At 44.7% G+C, this 18,354-nt stretch overlaps 1 protein-coding gene across 1 annotated transcript; it reads left to right on the forward strand.

Annotated features, from left to right (window-relative positions):
• Positions 1-707: 707 nt before the first annotated feature.
• Positions 708-18,354, forward strand: FAM177A1 (family with sequence similarity 177 member A1; the record flags this gene model as incomplete). Its single annotated transcript, XM_080707132.1, has 5 exons — positions 708-782; positions 7,317-7,490; positions 12,454-12,520; positions 14,872-14,969; positions 18,148-18,354. 5 exons carry the CDS (start codon positions 708-710, stop codon positions 18,352-18,354), a joined length of 621 nt encoding a protein of 206 aa, XP_080563258.1.

Here is an 18,354-nt window from a genome sequence, read left to right on the forward strand (position 1 = left end):
GTCTAGCCCATCTCTTGCAAACACACTATGCAGCTGTCCTTGTTATAGGATTCTGGGAGGCGGCGCCCGGTTGCTCGGGTCCCAGATGCGCGCCGGGGTGGGCACCTGGGCGGGCCGGAAGCAGCGCTGTGAAGCCCCGCCCCCGCCCTCCGCACGCCTGGCCCCGCCCCGGAGCTCCGCACAGCCCGGCCCCGCCCTAGGCCCCGCCCTTCCCGCCCCCCGCAACCCTGGCCCTGCCCCAGGCTCGCTCAGGCCCCGCCCCGGCGCTCCGCACAGCCCGGCCCCGCCCCAGGCCCGCTCAGGCCCCGCCCCGCCCCCGCGCTCCCACATCCTGGCCCCGCCCCAGGCCCGCTCAGGCCCCGCCCCCGCTCTCCGCGCTCCCACATCCTGGCCCCGCCCCAGGCCCGCTCAAGCCCCGCCCCCGCTCCCCGCGCTCCGCAATCCTGGCCCCGCCCCAGGCCCGCTCAGGCCCCGCCCCCGCTCTCCGCGCTCCCACATCCTGGCCCCGCCCCAGGCCCGCTCAGGCCCCGTCCCGCCCGCCGGGTCCCTGGCGCGGTGACGGGCGCGGCGTTGGTGGCGGCGGGCGCGGCCGGTGAGTCGTCCCATCAGCCGCGCTCGCCAGCGCCCGGGCGGGAGGCGGAGGATGGCCGCGGGCTGATCGGCCATTACCCTGTCTGTCTTGCCAGCAGCCGGGGGCGGCGAGGAGGATGGAGCGGGAGCCGGCGGGCCGAGCGGAGGCGGCGGGAGCGGCGGCCGCGGCGTTCGCGGACCCGGCGAGGCAGGTAGGGGCCGCGGCCTGAGCCCGGCGCTGGGTCCGGCCGGCTTCCCCCGAGCGCAGCCGTCGACGCGAGCTCGGGGCTCGCCCCGGCACCCCGGCGTCGCTCACAGCGGCCAAGTGGGAAGGGGAGCGGCCGCCCCGGTCCCCGGCCCCTGCCGGGCGCCTCGGCTCTCCGGGCGTGGGCTCCCGGGCGCCGCGAGCGCGGGCGTGCCCGCCGGAGGCTGGCCTTCGGGGGCCGAGCCAGGTGTCGGCGCGTCCTCCCCGCCTGGTCTCGCCCCGTCACCTCCCTGCCAGTGTGGAGGCTCCGGCTCGCTCAGTCCTGCGACATCCCATCTCACCTGCGAGGGAACGGGCTCAGGTGCGCGGGCGACCCGAGCACACCGCCAGCTGCAGAGTGCACTGCGATTGAAAGCATTCCAGTAGCCACGTTGCCAAAGTAAAAGGAAATCTGAGATACTATTTTTAATATTGTGTCTTATTTAATCATTTCATTAAAAATTTTCACCATGTACTGTGAAAGCTGTTAATGAGGTATTTCACTTTCTCTTGGGGGTATTGAGTTTGAAACCCCTTAATATGTTTTACGCTTAGCACCTCTGTTGGCGTCTGGCCGCATTGCAAGTGCAGGTTAGCCTCTTAGGGGCTACGTGGTTTCTGTGTTAAACAGAGAGGGTTCAGAGAGGTAAGAAATGGAGATTTGTTTGGGGTTTAGTAGTCTAAGTAGTTTGTCTCTGACCATGTAAATTCAATGAAGAAAAGACTAATTAGCCGGGCGTGGTGGCGCACGCTTGTAATCCCAGCATTCGGGAGGCTGAGTGAGACCTGAGGATCTGCGGTTCGCAGACAGCCTCCGCTACTTAGTGAGACCCTCTGCAACTCAGTGAGACTCGGTTTCAAAATAAATAATAAAAAATAGGGTAGGGGATGTAGCTCGGAGGTCGAATGCCCCTGGGTTCCATCCCCAGACCCGAAAAAAAAAAACAAACAGAAAAGACTTTTCTTTTTATTTTTGGTGGTACTGGGGTTCCTGGAAAGGCTTCTACCTCTGGGTTACACTCCCAGACCTATTTTTTAAAATATATTTTTATTTGGAAACAGGGTCTCAAGCCAGCACGGCTGGCTTCGAACCTGCGGGATCCTCCTGTCTCCGCCTCTCAAGCGCAGGGATTACAAGCCACCACGCCTGGCAAGTAAAGACTTTAATTGAAACATGCTCAGTTGTGGCTGTTGAAAGTTCTCCAACTGACATATGCTTGAAAACCCAGTACTTGGTAGGCAGAGACAGGAGGATCGCAGGTTCAAAACCAGCCTTGGCACTTTAGCGAGGCTCTCAGCAATCTAGTGAAACCCTGTTTCCAAATAAGAAATAAAATTGGACTGGGGGAAATCAGACTGGGGGTATAGCTTGCAGGTAATATGCCCAGGGTTCCACCCCAGTATAAAAAAAAAATCTCAAACTGCTAATATGTAGAAATATTTTCACTTTCCTTGAGACAGAAGCTTTTCTTTAGCTCCAGTTTTCAGAATGAAGTACCTCAGTGTTAGTAAGACAAATGTCTCATCAAACTACAGGAATATATACGGTAAGGAAGGCTGGAGAGCAAAAAGTAAAAATTCACAGGAATACCATACTTCCCTTTTTATCACATTTTCATTCGCCAAAATTACGAAGTTTTTCTATGTGTATGTGATCGTGTCTTTTTTGTTAAACACAAGTGAACTCTTACTATACAGACTTTTTTTTTTTTAACTTGCCCCATTTGCTTTCTTATTCACATTCCTAAAACAAAAACGTCTCTGGGAACCGCAGATCTATGCCAGGGGTATGATCACAAGAAGAGTCAGTGATGTGGGGATCTGGCGGATGGAAAGGCTGCCCTCCTACACCCCTTCCTGAGGTTGTCAGAACTAACAGACCACACGTCATGTAGTGAAGGAGTCAGAGATAGGAAACTGGATCGGTGTTTAGAATTAGGTGTCTAACCGGACCATCCAGTACCTGTTGGAATATTCTATCCAGCAGCCTCCCGAAATAGACTTTTAGCCAGAATCTCAGAATCTTAGTATTTTCAAAGGAGTTGAAATTCCAGCACTGCTCATTAATTGATTTGGTGCTCTGTTTCTGTGTGCAGGAACTGTTGACTATAAGATAAAGCAGTGCCTCTATAGGTCTGTGTTGTTAACAGCCTAGTTGAGGAAGGTGATGTCACAAAATGCATAGTATGTGTTTTAAAGAAGTTCTGGGTGCTGTGGGAGTATAAGAAAAGAAACTCATTAGAAATAATAGGTCCGGAGAATTAAGCAGAGTTACGTTCCAGTTAACTGCAAAATGTAGTTTAATATTAATGTATATTTCATTAGTTCATGGTATAATAGAACTCTTTTCAGACTTTTGAGATTATTTAATAAGGACTTTGTAAAGTAACAGTAAACACTGGGTATGGTGGCACATGCCTGAAATCGTAGGATTTAGGAGACTGAGGCAGGAGGATTGCAGGTTCAAGGCCAGCCCCAGCAATCTAGGGAGCCCCTGAGCAATTTAGCAAGACCGTGTTTCAAATTGAATAAGCCAGGTGTGGTCTCACCCTTGTAATCCCAGTACTTGAGAGGCTGAAACAGGAGGATCACAGGTTCTCAGGCCAGCCTCAGCAAATCGCTGAGGCCCTAAGAAACTTAATGAGATCCCATTTGAAAATAAATAAAATAAAATGGGACTGGGTGTATAGCTCAGAGGTTAGAATGCCTCTGATTTCAATCACCAGTACTACACAAAATAAATAAATAAATAAATAAATGGCTGGATATGTGTAGCTTGGAGGTAGAATGCCCCTGGTTTCAAACCCCAGACCCTTCTACAACAAAAACCAATAAAGCAAGCCAGGTGTGGTGGTGTGAGCTTGTAATCCTAGTACTTGGGAGGCAGAGACAGGAGGATCACGGATTCTAGGCCAGCCTCAGCTACTTAGTGAAGCCCTCCGCAACTTAGATCCTGTTTCAAAATAAGGGATAACAAATGGGGTTGAGAGGTGTAGCTCAGAGGTAGAATGCTCCTGGATTCAATCCCCAGTACCACATTAAAAAAAAAAAAAAAAAAAAAAAGCCAGCCGGGCGTAGTGGTGCACGCTTGTAATCCCTGCACTTGAGAGGCTGAGACAGGAGGATCGCACAGGTTCGAAGCCAGCCTCAGCTACTTAGTGAGGCTCTCAGCAACTTAGACCCTGTTTCCAAATAAAATATAAAATAGGTCTGGGAGTATAGCCCGGAGGTAGAAAGCCCCTGGGTTCCACCCCCAGTACCACCAAAAAAAAAAAAAAAAAAAAAAAGCCAAAAATAACAATTAAAAAAACAACAACAGGCATAATGGCACCTGGTACTTGTGAGGCCGAAACAGGAGGATAGCATGTTGGAAGCCAGCCTCAGCAACTTAGTGAAATCCTGTTTCAAAATAAAAAATTAATGGGGTGTGGTAGCACACACCTATAATTCCAGTACTTGGAAGGCTGAGACAGAAGGATTGCAGGTAATGCCAGCCTCAGCACCTTAAGGTGAGACCCTTTTTTTAAATAAAAATAAAATAGGGCTGGGGCGTAACTCAGAGGTAGAGTGCTTCTGAGTGCAATCCCCAGTACCACAAAAAGGAGAAAAAAACCCAATAAAAATCTTCTTTTTTTTTTCTTTTTTGGCAGTACTGGGGATGGAACCCAGAGGCATTCTAGCTCTGAACCTACACCCTCAGCCCTATTTTTTATTTTTTATTTTGAAACAGGATCTCACTGAGTTGCAGAGGGCCTCACTAAGTAGCTGAGGCTGTCCACGAACCGTGATCCTCCGGTCTCAGCCTCCCATGGGATTACAGGCATGTGCTACCATGCCCAGCTCTACCTTCATGGTTAATGTTTGTAAGAGTAAGAGGGCTTTTTAATTAATAATTGCTGAAAAATTTTTAAAGAAGTTTATTAGAAGGAAAGCAATACAGAAAAGAGAAATACAGCTCCATACCAGACTGGCATGGAGGGATGGCTTGAAATGAACACACCACAATTGCTGAAATTTTGTATCACTTTATTTATTTATTTATTTAATCGGGCATTACCTTCACCTTTCAGGAGGTTGGAATCCTATGTCATAGTCTCATAAATTTCTACTTGCCAGTTTGGTAGTTCTTAAGACCAGGGTTGCGCTATCCCTTTTCTTTAATTTTATTTTGAGGCAGTGTCTTGCTAAGTTGTCTAGTCTGGCCTCAAACTTGCAATCCTCTCACCTTCCGCTCTAGAGTAGCTAGGATGACAGGTCTGAGCCACCATACCTGTCTCAGAACGTTTTATTAAAGTTGACTAAGGAAAATGAAGTGGTTGAGCCAATGAGAACGTCTCATTTCACTTGCATGTGTTTTAAGAAGGGAACAATTAAACCTGTGAGAGATTGCTGCAGGGAGTGCTGCTGCTCTCGTGGGAGTAGGGTGGGGCTGGCAAGATGTGCACATAGAATTTCATAGACTGTAGGTAGTTTTAAAATTTTTTTATTTTTATTTTTTTGCAGTACTGGAGATGGAACCCAGGGGCATTCTACCCCTGAGCTACACCCCCTAGCGCTATTTTTTATTCTTTGTTTACTTATTTATTTTTTGTGGGACTGGGGATGGAACTCAGGGACATTTTACCTCCGAGCTACACCCCCTGCCCTATTTTTTATTCTTTATTTTGAAACAGGCTCTCACTGAGTTGCAAAGAGCCTCACTAAGTAGCTGAAGCTGTCCGTGAACCATGATCCTCCGGTCTCCGGTCTCAGCCTCCCAAATGCTGGGATTACAAGCCTGTGCCACCATGCCTGGCTTATTCTTTATTTTGAAACAGAGTGTCACTGAGTATTGGTAAGACAGCAACTCACTGAGTTGCAAAGGGCCTCACTAAGTATTAGCCGAGGCTGCCCGCGAACCGCCATCCTCCTGTCTCAGCCTCCCAAACACTGGGATTACAAGTGTGCGCCACCTTGCTTGGATTTTTATTCTTTATCTCGAAACAGGGTCTCACTAAGTCGTGGAGGGCCTCACCAAGTAGCTGAGGCAGGCTCTGGATCTGCACTTCTCCTGTCTCAGCCTCCCAAGTACTGGATTACAAGCGTGTGTCACCACGCCTGGTGCCACTTAGATGCTATTGACTAAGGTGTCTGGAAGTTCAGGGAGCTGAACACTGATGGTCTGCTTTTCAGGTTTGGTTTAGAGATGGCTTTTATTTGGCCTGCATAGTGCTTAAATTTTCTTCCCCCAGTTTAAATATCTTTCACTCTAGGCACAGTGGTGCATGTAATCCCTGTACTCAGGAGGCTGAGACAGGAGGATTGTAGGTTCAAGGGCAGCCTCAGCAACAGAGAGACTGTCAGCAACCTAATGAGACCCTTTTTCAAAATAAAAAAAAAAAGGACTGGGGGTAGAGCTTGGAGGTAGAATGCCTCTGAGTTCAATCCTCAGTATCATAAGTAAATAAGTTAATAAATAAATAAATAAATAAATAAATAAATAAGTAAATTCTTTTAGTTGGGTCATGCATCTCCACAGGATCCACCCAGCTATAGATCTTATCTCATTTTGGATACCTTCTGGGCCCTAAAAGTCATTTGGATTTAGGACTCCTAGTTTGAGTTACCAGAGGGGCATTATACGTCTGAGCCCCACACCTTTACACACATATCCTTTTTTTAAAAGTTGAAAAACTCTTAAGTTGCTAAGGCTGGCTTCACACCGGCAATTCTGCTGTCTTAGCCTCCCAAGTCCTGGGATTACAGGAATGTGCCACCACATCTGTCTTAAAGGAGAGATTTCAAATTAAATTGAACTGCTTTTCCTATGCTCAGACATGGCCAAGTTCAAATCCAAAGCCTTAGAAAAGTTCCCTGACTGGCTGTTTTATATTCCCAATATATGTATGTGTGCATATATGATTTGACTTTGATATTTTATATTAATCTTTCCATAATTATTACCATTCTTTCAAATTGTTTATGTCTAGCATGTCTTCACATATGTATAGCATTGGGGTTGCTATGATTTAAAGTTTATTAGATTTATTACCTGTTTAGTTATACAAGAAGTTTAGTTAGGTATTTTTAACCTTAGTGAATATATCATAACATATTTTATTCATTAATTCTACATATAAACTATAGGTATACTTGTGTGATTTAAAAAATTGTTTTAAGCCGGGTGTAGTGGCGCAGGCTTGTAATCCCCACGCTTGGGCGGCGGAGACAGGAGGATCGGGCAGGTTCGAAGCCAGCCTCACTGGCTTAAGAGACCCTGTTTTCAAATAAAGATATAAAAAATAAGTGTCTGGGACTGTAGCCTGGAGGTAGAAGGGTTTCCAGGAACCCCAGTACCACCAAAAAAAGGAAAAAAAGGAAAAAAAGGAGAAAAAAAAAAAGAAAAAATTGTTTTAAGAATGGTTTATGTTTCTAACATCTCTAGAATAAAACAACCAAACTTTTTGTGTGCAATAAAAGAAAATCTCACTCAACTCATTTTCTTAATTTACTATTGATGCAGATGAGTAACGAACGAGGCTTTGAAAATGTAGAACTGGGAGTCATGGGGAAAAAGAAGAAAGTCCCGAGGAGGGTCATCCACTTTGTCAGTGGCGAAACGATGGAAGAATACAGCACAGATGAAGACGAAGTTGACGGCCTAGAGAAGAAGGACGTGCTGCCGACCATTGATCCAGTAGGTCTGATACTGGTGTCCTTCTGCTGATGGGTTTTGTCTGTATTAATTTGTTGCCTCTTAAACATTGAATAGATTAATGATTAATTGAGGATTAATCTTCTATATTCTGATTATAAAATTAAGCATTAAAGCTGAGACGGGAGGATCTCAGATTTGAGGCCAGCTCAGCAATTTAGCAAGGCCCTCAGCAACCTAGTGAGATTCAATTCAAAAGAAAAAAAATAAGACATGCTGGGGTGTAGCTCAGAGGGAGAATGCCCCAAGGTTCAATCCCTAGTGCCACACACACACACACACACACACACACACACACCACACACACACACACACACACACACACACACACACACTCTATACATTATGATTTGGGTAAAAATAGTTTTTTTTTGTATTGGGGATTGAACCTAGGGGTGCTCTACCCCTGAGTTACACACCCAGCATGTTTCAGTTATTATTATTACTATTTTTAAAGTGAGTCTTACTAGGTTGCTGAGGGTCTTGCTAACTTGCTGAGACTAGCCTCAAATTTGTGATCCCCCTGTCACAGCCTCCCAAGTACTGGCATTATAGGCTTGCACCACCATGCCCAGCTAGAAAATATTTTTATATAACATGGGTGTAAATATTTCCAGAACTTTAGTAGCCTGAAGCATTTCTATTTTCAGTGTCAAAGTTGTCAGTGCTGATAGATTTAAATAAGGTTTTAAACGGAGTCTTGCTCTGTTGCCCAGCCTAGCCTCAAACTCATGCCGCTTCTGCCTCAGTACCCTAAATACCTGGATTACAAGCATGAGCCAGCGTGCTTGGCTTCTGTAGATTTATTGTATTAGCTGGAGTGCATGGATCCCAGTCCTTTAGAATTAAGGAGCACACTACCTGATAGTTTCCACCCCAAAATATAGGAGTTGTTGTCAGTTCTTTTTCTTATGGCCTCGAGTGTGTGTGTGTGAGTGTATGAGTGTGTGTGTGAGTGTGTGTGTGTGTGAGTGTGTGTGTGTGTGTGTGTGTGTGTGTGTGACTGGCGACTGAACCCAGGGGCATTCTACCTGGGTTGATGAGAGTTCACTACTTGCTAAGGCTGTCTTTAAACCTCCAATCTTCCCGTTTTAGCCTCCCAAGTATTGGGATTACAGGTGTGCTCCAGCACAACTGGTATATTCTCAAGTTTTGACTAGAAGATAGAAGTGTATGCTTCTTAGTTTTGTGTACCTCAGCAGCTAATTTTTTTTTTTTTTGCAGGTATATAATTTTTTCTTTTTTTGTGGTACTGGGGATGGAATTCAGGGGCATTCTGCCTTCAAGCTACACCCCCTTGCCCTATTTTTTTATTCTTTTTATTTTTGAAACAGAGCCTCACTGAGTTGCAAAGAACCTCACTAAGTAGCTGAGCTATAAGACATTTTAAAGAAAGAGTGTTGCCTTTTCTTTTCTTTTTTTTTTTTGCAGGTCTGGGGATTGGAACACGGGGGCATTTGGCCTCTGAGCTACACCCCCTGCCCTATTTTTTATTCTTTAGTTTGAAACCGGGTCTCACTGAGTTGCAGAGGGCATCACTAAGCAGCTGAGGCTGTCCGTGAACCACGATCCTAACGTCTCAGCCTCCCGAATGCTGGGATTACAAGTGTGCACCACCACGCCTGGCATAAAGCTAGAATATCTTAAATGGAAACCTTATGCCACTTAGGAGTCCCATCTTGCCATGAATGTAGAAGAGAGCAGATTTGATCCAGTGAGTCAGTAATACTCCGTATTTTTCTTTCTTTCTTTTTTTTTTTTTTTGGTGGTACTAAGGTTCCTGGAAGCCCTTCTACCTCCGGGCTACACTCCCAGACCTATTTTATATTTCTTTTATTTGGAAACAGGGTCTCCTAAGCCAGCGAGCCTGGCTTCGAACCTGCGTGATCCTCCTGTCTCTGCCTCCCAAGCGCGGGGATTACAAGCGTGCGCCACCACGCCCGGCCTAATACTCCATATTTTTTGGTTGACTCTTATTTGATAGAGCTACCTTACTTCTGTGTCTTTTTTAGGTACAGCATCACAGAAATAGGCATAATTTTCATGGCAAGGTCCTGTCTACTCAGTCTGTGTGTGTGTGTGTGTGTGTGTGTGTGTGTGTGTGTGTGTGTGTGTGTGTGTCTGGAGATGGAGATGGAACCCAGGGGCATTCGACCTCTGAGCTACACCCCTGCCCTGTTTTTTATTCTTTATTTTGAAACAAAGTCTCGCTAAGTTGCGGAGAGCCTCACTAAGTAGTTGAGGCTTTTTGAGAACAGTGATCCTCCAGTCTCAGTCTCCTGAATGCTGGGATTACAAGCGTGCGCTACCACTCCTGGTCCTACTCAGTCTTAACGGATATTCTTGTTTGCCCTTTTTTTTTGTACTGGAAATTGAACCCAGGGGCAGTCTACCTCAGTGATCCATCCCCAGCCCTTTTTCTTTTTTATTTTGAACCGGGTCTTGCTAAGTTGCCCAGGCTGGTCTTGAACCTGTGATTCTCTTGCGTCAGCCTCCCAAGTACTGGGATTACAGGTGTGTACAACCATATGTCTGTCTTTTTAATATCCTTAATGTATCTTTGCTAAAAAGATTAAGGACAGCTTTCTTTTTTCTCTCCTCCCTGTAAACAATTATTAATGCATGTGATTGATTGCAGACTGAACAGATTTGTTTTCTTTTTTTGCAACTGGGTCTTGGTGTGTTGCCCAGGTTGATCTCGTATTTCTAGACTTGAAGATAAGCCCCTTTCTCAGCCTCCTGAGTGCTGGGACTGTAGGCATATGCCACCATGCCTGGCTCCAATTTTGTTCTTATTTATTTTTTTGGTGGTACTTGTCATTAAACCTGTTGGCACTCTACCACTGTGCTGATCATCCCCAGCCCTTTCTATTTTGTTTAGTTTTTGGTGCTAAGGATTGAACTGAGCTATATTCCCAGCCCACCACCTTTTTTTGAGATGTTTCATCAAGTTGCTGAGGATGGCTTCCAGTTTGCCTTAGCCCTGAGTGGCTTCTATGCTTTCTTTTGATAAAAATATTCAGCATTCCTGTTTTATCTGCAGAGACAAGCTGTCATGTATTTAGCAATCTTCACACAAGTACTGTATGAAATAACAGAACTGAGATGAACTGGAAGTGTGTGGTCTATACAGCATCCTGTCGCTGACCGATTCCCACAGATACACTGAACTTGTCAGGGGTTGTCCACTCTAGTCCCTTTTTCATCTTTAAAGGAACCAAAACTTCATCTTGACACTTATTGCTCATGTTACCATCATTAAAATCTCATTTGGAGTCAGGTGTGCTGGTCACACCTGTAATCCCAGTGCTTAGGGGGCTGAGCCAGGAACACTGAAGGTTTTAGGGCAGTCTCCTGTCCTCAGCAACTTCGAGAAGGCTCTGAGAATCCTAGCGAGACTTCCAACTTAAAAATGATTGGAGAGGTAGCTTGAGGGTTAGAAGCTCCTGGGTTCAATTCCCCAGTACCAAAAACTCATTTTTTATGCTCTTCCCTGCCCTGCTTAACTTCTCTGAACCTTAGTTTCCCCACAGTCACAAAAGTATGTTAGACAGTATGATTCTTAAACCTTTTTTATAGCTTTTGTTGTTGTTGTTGTTGTTGATTTGGGAATGGAACCCATGGGCACTTGACCTCCGAGCTATACCCCCTGCCCTATTTTTTATTCTTTATTTTTAAACAGGGTCTCATTAAGTTGTAGAGGGCCTCACTAAGTAGCTGAGGCTGTCCGTGAACCGCGATCCTCCAGTCTCTGCCTCCCAAATGCTGGGATGACAAGCGTGCGCCACCATGCCCGGCTCTTCTATGGATTTTACCCTCTTTTTAGTGTTGTGCTTATGAACAATGAAGATGATAAAGCAAAAGACAGGGGAAAGGAAGGCTGCAGATTATCAGTTTATAAATACTCTAGACTGAGTTACTCCGTGTCAGTGGCTGTGTCTTTGTTTGTCTTTCCATGGGCTTAAGGAAATAGTAGTTAGATGGGTGAACATAAAATATCTTTGTGGAATTCTGTCTTTAAAGCTTTTAAATTTTTTTCTTTTTCTGGACATGGTAGCACATGCCTGTAATCCCAGTACTTGGGAGGCTGAGACAGGAGGATTGCAGGTTTGAGGCTTGGCTCAGCAACTTAATGAGACTCTCAGAAACCTAGTGAGACCCTGCTTCAAAATAAAACTTAAAAAAGAGCTGGGTGTGGTGGTGCCCGCTTGTAATCCCAACACTTGGAAGGCTGAGACTGGAGGATCACGGTTTGCAGACAGCCTTAGCTTAGTGAGGCTTTCCGCAACTCAGACCCTATTTCAAAATAAAAGAATAAAAAATTGGACATGGCGTGTAGCTCAGAGGTCAGATGCCTCTGGGTTCCAGCCCCAGACCCGCAAATAAATAAATAAATAAATAAATAAATAAATAAATAAATAAATAAAAATAAAAAATAAATAAATAAATAAAACTTTAAAAAGGGTTGATAGGCCGGACACACACTTGTAATCACAGCATTCGGGAGGCGGATACTGGAGGATTGCAGTTCTCAGAAAGCCTCAGCTACTTAGTGAGACCCCTGGCAACTAAGTGAGACCCTGTTTCAAAAATAAAGAATAAAAAATTAGGGCTGGGGGTGTCACTCAGAGGTAGAATGCCCCTGGGTTCCATCCCCATTACCGCAAAGAAAAGGGTTGAGGGTTGAGTGTATAGCCTGGAGGTAGACTGCTCCTTGTTCCATCCTAGTAACACACACACACACACACACACACACACACACACACACACACACACACTCACACACACACACACACACTCACTGTTTTATTGGATCGCAGCGTGTTTGTAGTACTATCCGTAGAATATTCTATGTGCCTACCACGGATTTGACTATTTCCTTCTGCCCTAAATAAAAAGAATGTGTTTAGGTATGAACATTGCTAACCTGACTTCTCGTTTGCAGACAAAACTTACCTGGGGCCCCTATTTGTGGTTTTACATGCTTCGGGCTGCCACGTCCACTCTTTCAGGTACCGCTTTTGTTTGAATGTGGTATAATTGCTTCAGTATACTCCAAGAGCGGGCGCTCTGCCAGGCGGGGGGTGGGGGGTGGGGGGTGGGGGGTGGGTGGGGCTCCAAGCTGCAGAACGACAGCAAGTTGATCCCTTTGTTCTCAGTATTCTGCCATTAGCGATTGGAGGCTGTTACTCTTTTACAAGCATTCTTCACCTTCTGGTTGTGTTTAAAGGTTGTGTTTAAATGGCCATAGTAATGTAGATAGGGTTTTCATGTTCTTCTGGGGAGGGCCCTGGGGATTGTACCCAGCGGCATTTTACCTCTGAGTTACAACCCCCAGCCCTTTATATTTTGAAACTGGGTCTCTGTAAATTGTTGAGTCTGGCCTCAAACCTGAAATCCTCCTGTCTCAGCCTCCCAAGTACTGGTATTACAGGTGTGCACCACTTCTCCCAACTGATTTTCATGTTCTTGAACCCTTTCCTTTTTTCTTTTTTCTTTTTCTTTTTCTTTTCGGGTCTGGGGATGGAACCCAGGGGCATTTGATCTCCGAGCTACACCTCCTGCCCTATTATTTATTCTTTATTTTGAAAACGGGTCTCACTGAGTTGCGAAGGGCCTCACTAAGTAGCTGAGGCTGTCCGCGAACCGCGATCCTCCTGTCTCAGCCTCCCAAATGCTGGGATTTTAAGCCTGCGCCACCACGCCTGGCTTAGTCTTTTTAATTTTGAAACAAGGTTTCTCTGAGTTGCAAAGGGCCTCGCTAAGTAGCTGAAACTGTTTGTGAACCGCGCTCCTCCAGCCTCCCAAATGCTGGGATTACAAGTGTGTGCCACTATGCCTGGCTGACTGTGAGCTTTAGACTCAGACCTAACTTTGAATTTTAGATCTGTTTTGTCAGCTTAGGCAAGCTCTGTTTTTTTGGGGGGTACTGGGGATTGAACCCAGAGGTAGTCTACCTCCTAAATTATACTCCCAGCCTAAATCTATGATCCTCCTGTCTCAATCTCCCAAGTATTGAGATTACAAGCCTGCACCACCAGGCCTGGCTAGGCCAATTCTTTAAAAGCTTTCAGCCTAACCTTTCAGCCTAACCTGCCACACGGTGGGCAGCCAATGGGTGTTAAAGGCATCCTTCTCCAGCACAGTGATATCCCCACTCTCTTTCTTTTCTTTCTTTCTTCTTTTTATTTTTGGGCGGTGCTGGGGATTGAAACCAGGGGCATTTTACCTCAGGGCTATACCCCTAGCCCTATTTTTTAACTTTATTTTGAACCAGGGTCTCACTAAATTGTGATTCTCCTGTCTCAGCCTCCCAAGTACTGGGATTACAAGCACATGCCACCACACCCGGCTCCAATTTTCAAGAATAAATGTTTTCCTTTCTTAAAGAAATAGATATATAAGCTGGGCATGGTGGCGCACGCTTGTGATCCCAGCATTTAGGAGGCTGAGACAGGAGGATTGCAGTTTGCAGATAGCCTCAGCTACTACTTAGTGAGGCCCTTTGCAACTCAGACCTTGTTTCAAAATAAAGAATAAAAAATAGGGCTGGGATGTAGCTCGGAGGTAGAATGCCACTGATTTCCATCCCCAGTAAAACACACACACACACACACACACACACAGCTGTGTAGCTGGGCACAATGTCCCATGCATGTAGTCCCAGCTACTTGGGAGGCTGAGGTAGGAGATTCTCAGGATTGCAAGTTCAAGACCAGCCTGGGCCACTTAGTAAGAGCTAGTCTTAAAAAAGGAAAAAGAAGTTGGGTGTGGTGGCACATGCTTATAATTCCAGTTTTTGGGAAACTGAGACAGGAGGATCACGCAGGTTCAAGACCAGCCTCAGCTACTTAGTGAGGCTCTCAGTAACTTAGTGAGACCCTGTTTCCAAATAAAGTAGAAAATAGATAGGGGCTGTAACCTGGAGGTAGAAGGTCCCTGGGTTACATCCCCAGTACAAACAAAACAAAACATATATGTAATATAATACCTGATAAGTGTTATAACAGCCTAAGCTGACAAAACAGATGTGAGTGTAAATCGAGGTCTGATCTAAAGCTCGTGCTCTTTCCATTTCACCAGATTGTGTAGTGGATAAAAAGGACTCGTAGATGCGTGCTGAACCCATGATAATTATACCTGTGAGAAGTGTCACAGTAGCACACACTAGAAGTATCAACACTGCTGTTGGGATCTCAGGAGAATCCACCAATGTTATCTGAGATATCAGGAGAGAGATAATATATTGGATTTAACAGACTTCTTGAGTATCGGAATTGTAACTTTTGTATTCTAGCATCTTACATAAAGTACTTAATAAATTTTTATGGAATTGTATGTCTTTTAACTTTTGAACCTTTAGTGTGTGACTTTCTTGGAGAGAAGATTGCATCTGTTTTGGGTATCAGCACCCCAAAATACCAGTATGCCATTGATGAGTATTACCGGATGAAGAAGGAGGTGTGTCTCCTTTTTACATATTCTTAACAGTTTGGTTTGCTATTGACTTGATGTGTTGCATAACGAATATACATATCCTCTAGTTGCTTAAAGATAGTTCCTTTTTATATATTTTTGAGGTGCTGGGATCAAACACAGGGCTTTGTGCATGCTAGGGTAGCATTGAAGATGGCACACCTTTTTTTTTTTTTGCAGTACTGGGAATAGAACCCAGGGGCATTCTACTGCCAAGCTTCACCCTCAGTTCTATTTTTTATCTTTTATTTTGAAACAGGGTCTCACTAAATTACAGAGGGCCTCACTAAATAGCCGAGGCTGTCCGCAAACTGTGATCCTCCTGTCTCAGCCTCCGATATACTGGGATTACGAGTGTGCGCCACCACGCCTGGCAAGATAGCTCCTTTAGTCAACAGAATCAATATACATTTTATAATTGTTTAAAATTGAAAATTTCCTGAGATCCATGTGTGAAACTAAGTTAGGTTTCATGACTAGTACTATGTAAAGTGCCTCCTGTATATTTAATTTTCACACACCTATTTTTATTTATATTTTATTTTTTGTACTGGGTATTGGGGTACTGGGAATTGAACCTAAGGGCATTCTATCTCTGAGGTACACCCCAATGCTATTTTTTATTATTTATTTTGAAACAGAGTCTCACTGAGTTGTAAAGTGCCTTACTAAGCAAACATATGCCGGGATTACAAGTGTGTGCCACCATGCCCAGCTCACACACCTCTTTTTAAATTATTATTCTAAGATAAAGAAAAAAGACCCGGACTCTGTACTTGGGCACATAGGCTGATATAGAAGTGGAGTGAGTTTGATGTACAGAAAATTTATAACTATTAAAAACGCATATGTGCAAAGCCGGGCATGGTGGCGCATGCTTGTAATCCCAGCGCTTGGGAGGCTGAGACAGGAGGATCACACAGGTTCGAAGCCAGCCTCAGCTACTTAGTGAGGCTCTCAGCAACTTAGTGAGACCCTGTTTCCAAATAAAGTATAAAAATAGGTCTGGGAGTGTAGCCCGAAGGTAAAAAAAAAACTCTGGGTTCCACCCCCAGTACCATAAATAAACAAACAAACAATATAAAAAATAAAATAAAAACGCATATTTGTGCAAAAGATGTGAGGGCAGCCATTGTCTGCAGGAGCAGTGAGATCTAGGTGGGTGAGGGAGTGTAGACTTACGGAGTAAGAAAGCTTCAGTGCTTAGACACAGGCTTCCTGGGCTTGGTGGATTCTAGGGTTGCTCTTAGGATGCAGTGAGTTACTACTTAAAATGCTTAGAACAGCATCTAGAGTATTCTGATCAGCACACAGTAGGTACTAGGATCAGCACACAGTAGGTACTAGTGATTTTCCATCTGGCAAATCACGGGTAGCAGATCCAGGCAGAGCTAGAATGCCGATGTGTAAAGATAAGTTGTGTTTTGGGGAAATAGCAATGGCGCTGCATTTCTCCCTGGAGGGGAGGGTTGGAGATGAGTTTTGCACCTGACTTTACATTTTTTGTGTAGCCTCAAACATGTTTTATGAACAAATGAATCTTTTTAACACTACAAGCCTTGTTTAGAGCCCCATTGCTTCATTTGGGTGATTGCAACAGCCGTCTAAATGGTCTCTCTGTCTTATTCGCACACTCCAGATTAACCGAGAGATTACGCACTCTGTGCTGACTGCTCCTGTCACGAGGTCCAGTACAAATGCCACCTCTTCAGTGAATTTAGTAGTTCTAGAACTAAAAATTACCTTCCTAAGCCTCCGGAGTACTTATTTCTGTCTTAATGTTCTTTTTATATATCTTAACTTCCCTACTAGATTTTGACTTCTTTGGGGAAAGGAAATACCTTATCTGTACATTAGATATTTTATTTTATTTATTTTTATTTTTATTTTTTGGTGGTACTGGGGTTCTTGGAAACCCTTCTACCTCCGGGCTATACTCCTAGACCTATTTTATATTTTAAAATGGAAACAGGGTCTCCTAAGCCAGAGAGGCTGGCTTCGAACCTGCGCGATCCTCCTGTCTCCGCCTCCCGAGCGCGGGGATTACAAGTGTGCGCCACCACACCCGGCCTTACATTAGATATTTTATGGGAAAATTAACCATGCTATATTATTTGGTGAATTAACCAGTATATTCAAATGAACAGGATGATTTATAATCAAAGTGACACTGTAATTGCTAAATTTTTATTTTATTTTTGGTGGTACTGGGGGTGGAACCCAGAGGCTTTCTACTTTCCGAGTTATACTCCCAGACCTATTTTATATTTTATTTGGAAAACGGGTCTCACCAAGTTGCCTGCCGAGAGCATAAGTAGCTGAGGCTGGCTTTGAACCTATGTGATTCTCCTGTCTCGGCCTCCTAAGCGCGGGAATTACAAGTGTGTGCCACCACGCCCGGCACTGATTTTTTATTTAGGATAGGGTTGATTAAAAATAGCCTGTCAAAGTTAATTCAAGTCTTATTTAAGCTAAGTAGTGCTGGACCATGTTTTAAAAATAACTTTCTGCCAGGCATGGTGGTGCTGCTTGTAATCCCTGCGCTTGAGAGGCAGAGACAGGAGGATCGTGCAGGTTGAAAGCCAGCTGTGCTGGCTTAAGAGACCCTGTTTCCAAATTTAAAAAGTATAAAAATAGGTCTGGGAGTATAGCCTGGAGGTAGAAGTGTTTTCAGGAACCCCAGTACCACCAAAATAATAATAATAACTTTCCATCCCCATGTTTTAAAAATAAAAGTATGTTTTGTAATAGTTATTTTGGGAATAAGGGAAGGGGAAGTGTGTCTTAATTAGACCAAACTGAATTGGACATGGCACTAATGTTTTGGTTAAAAAAATATATATAAAGGTCAGGCGTGGTAGTGCACGTTTATAATCCCAGCATTTGGGAGGCTGAGACAGGAGGATGGTGGCTCGAGGCCAGCCTCAGCTATTTAATGAGGCCCTCTGCAACTCAGTGAGACCCTGTTTCAAAATTAAGAATAAAAAAATAGGGCTGGGCATGTAACTTGGAGGTAGAATGCCCCTGAATTCCACCCCCAGTACTACAAAACACACACACACACACACACACACACACACACACACACACACACACACTTGTCAGTGAGCAAATACTGTTCCTTTTGAACATTAATATTTCAACTGATATTTCCCGATTATAGGAGGAGGAGGAGGAAGAAGAAAACAGGATGTCTGAGGAAGCAGAAAGACAGTATCAACAGAACAAGCTGCAGGCCGACTCCATTGTTCAGACTGATCAACCCGAAACAGTGGTGTCCAGTTCGTTCGTGAATCTTAATTTTGAAATGGAGGAAGACTGTGAAGTAATTACGGAAAGCAAACAAAATCCAGTCTCTGTCCCACCGTAG

Source organism: Muscardinus avellanarius (assembly GCF_963383645.1).
Source record: "Muscardinus avellanarius genome assembly, chromosome: 12".
NCBI classification, from domain to species: Eukaryota; Metazoa; Chordata; class Mammalia; order Rodentia; family Gliridae; genus Muscardinus; species Muscardinus avellanarius.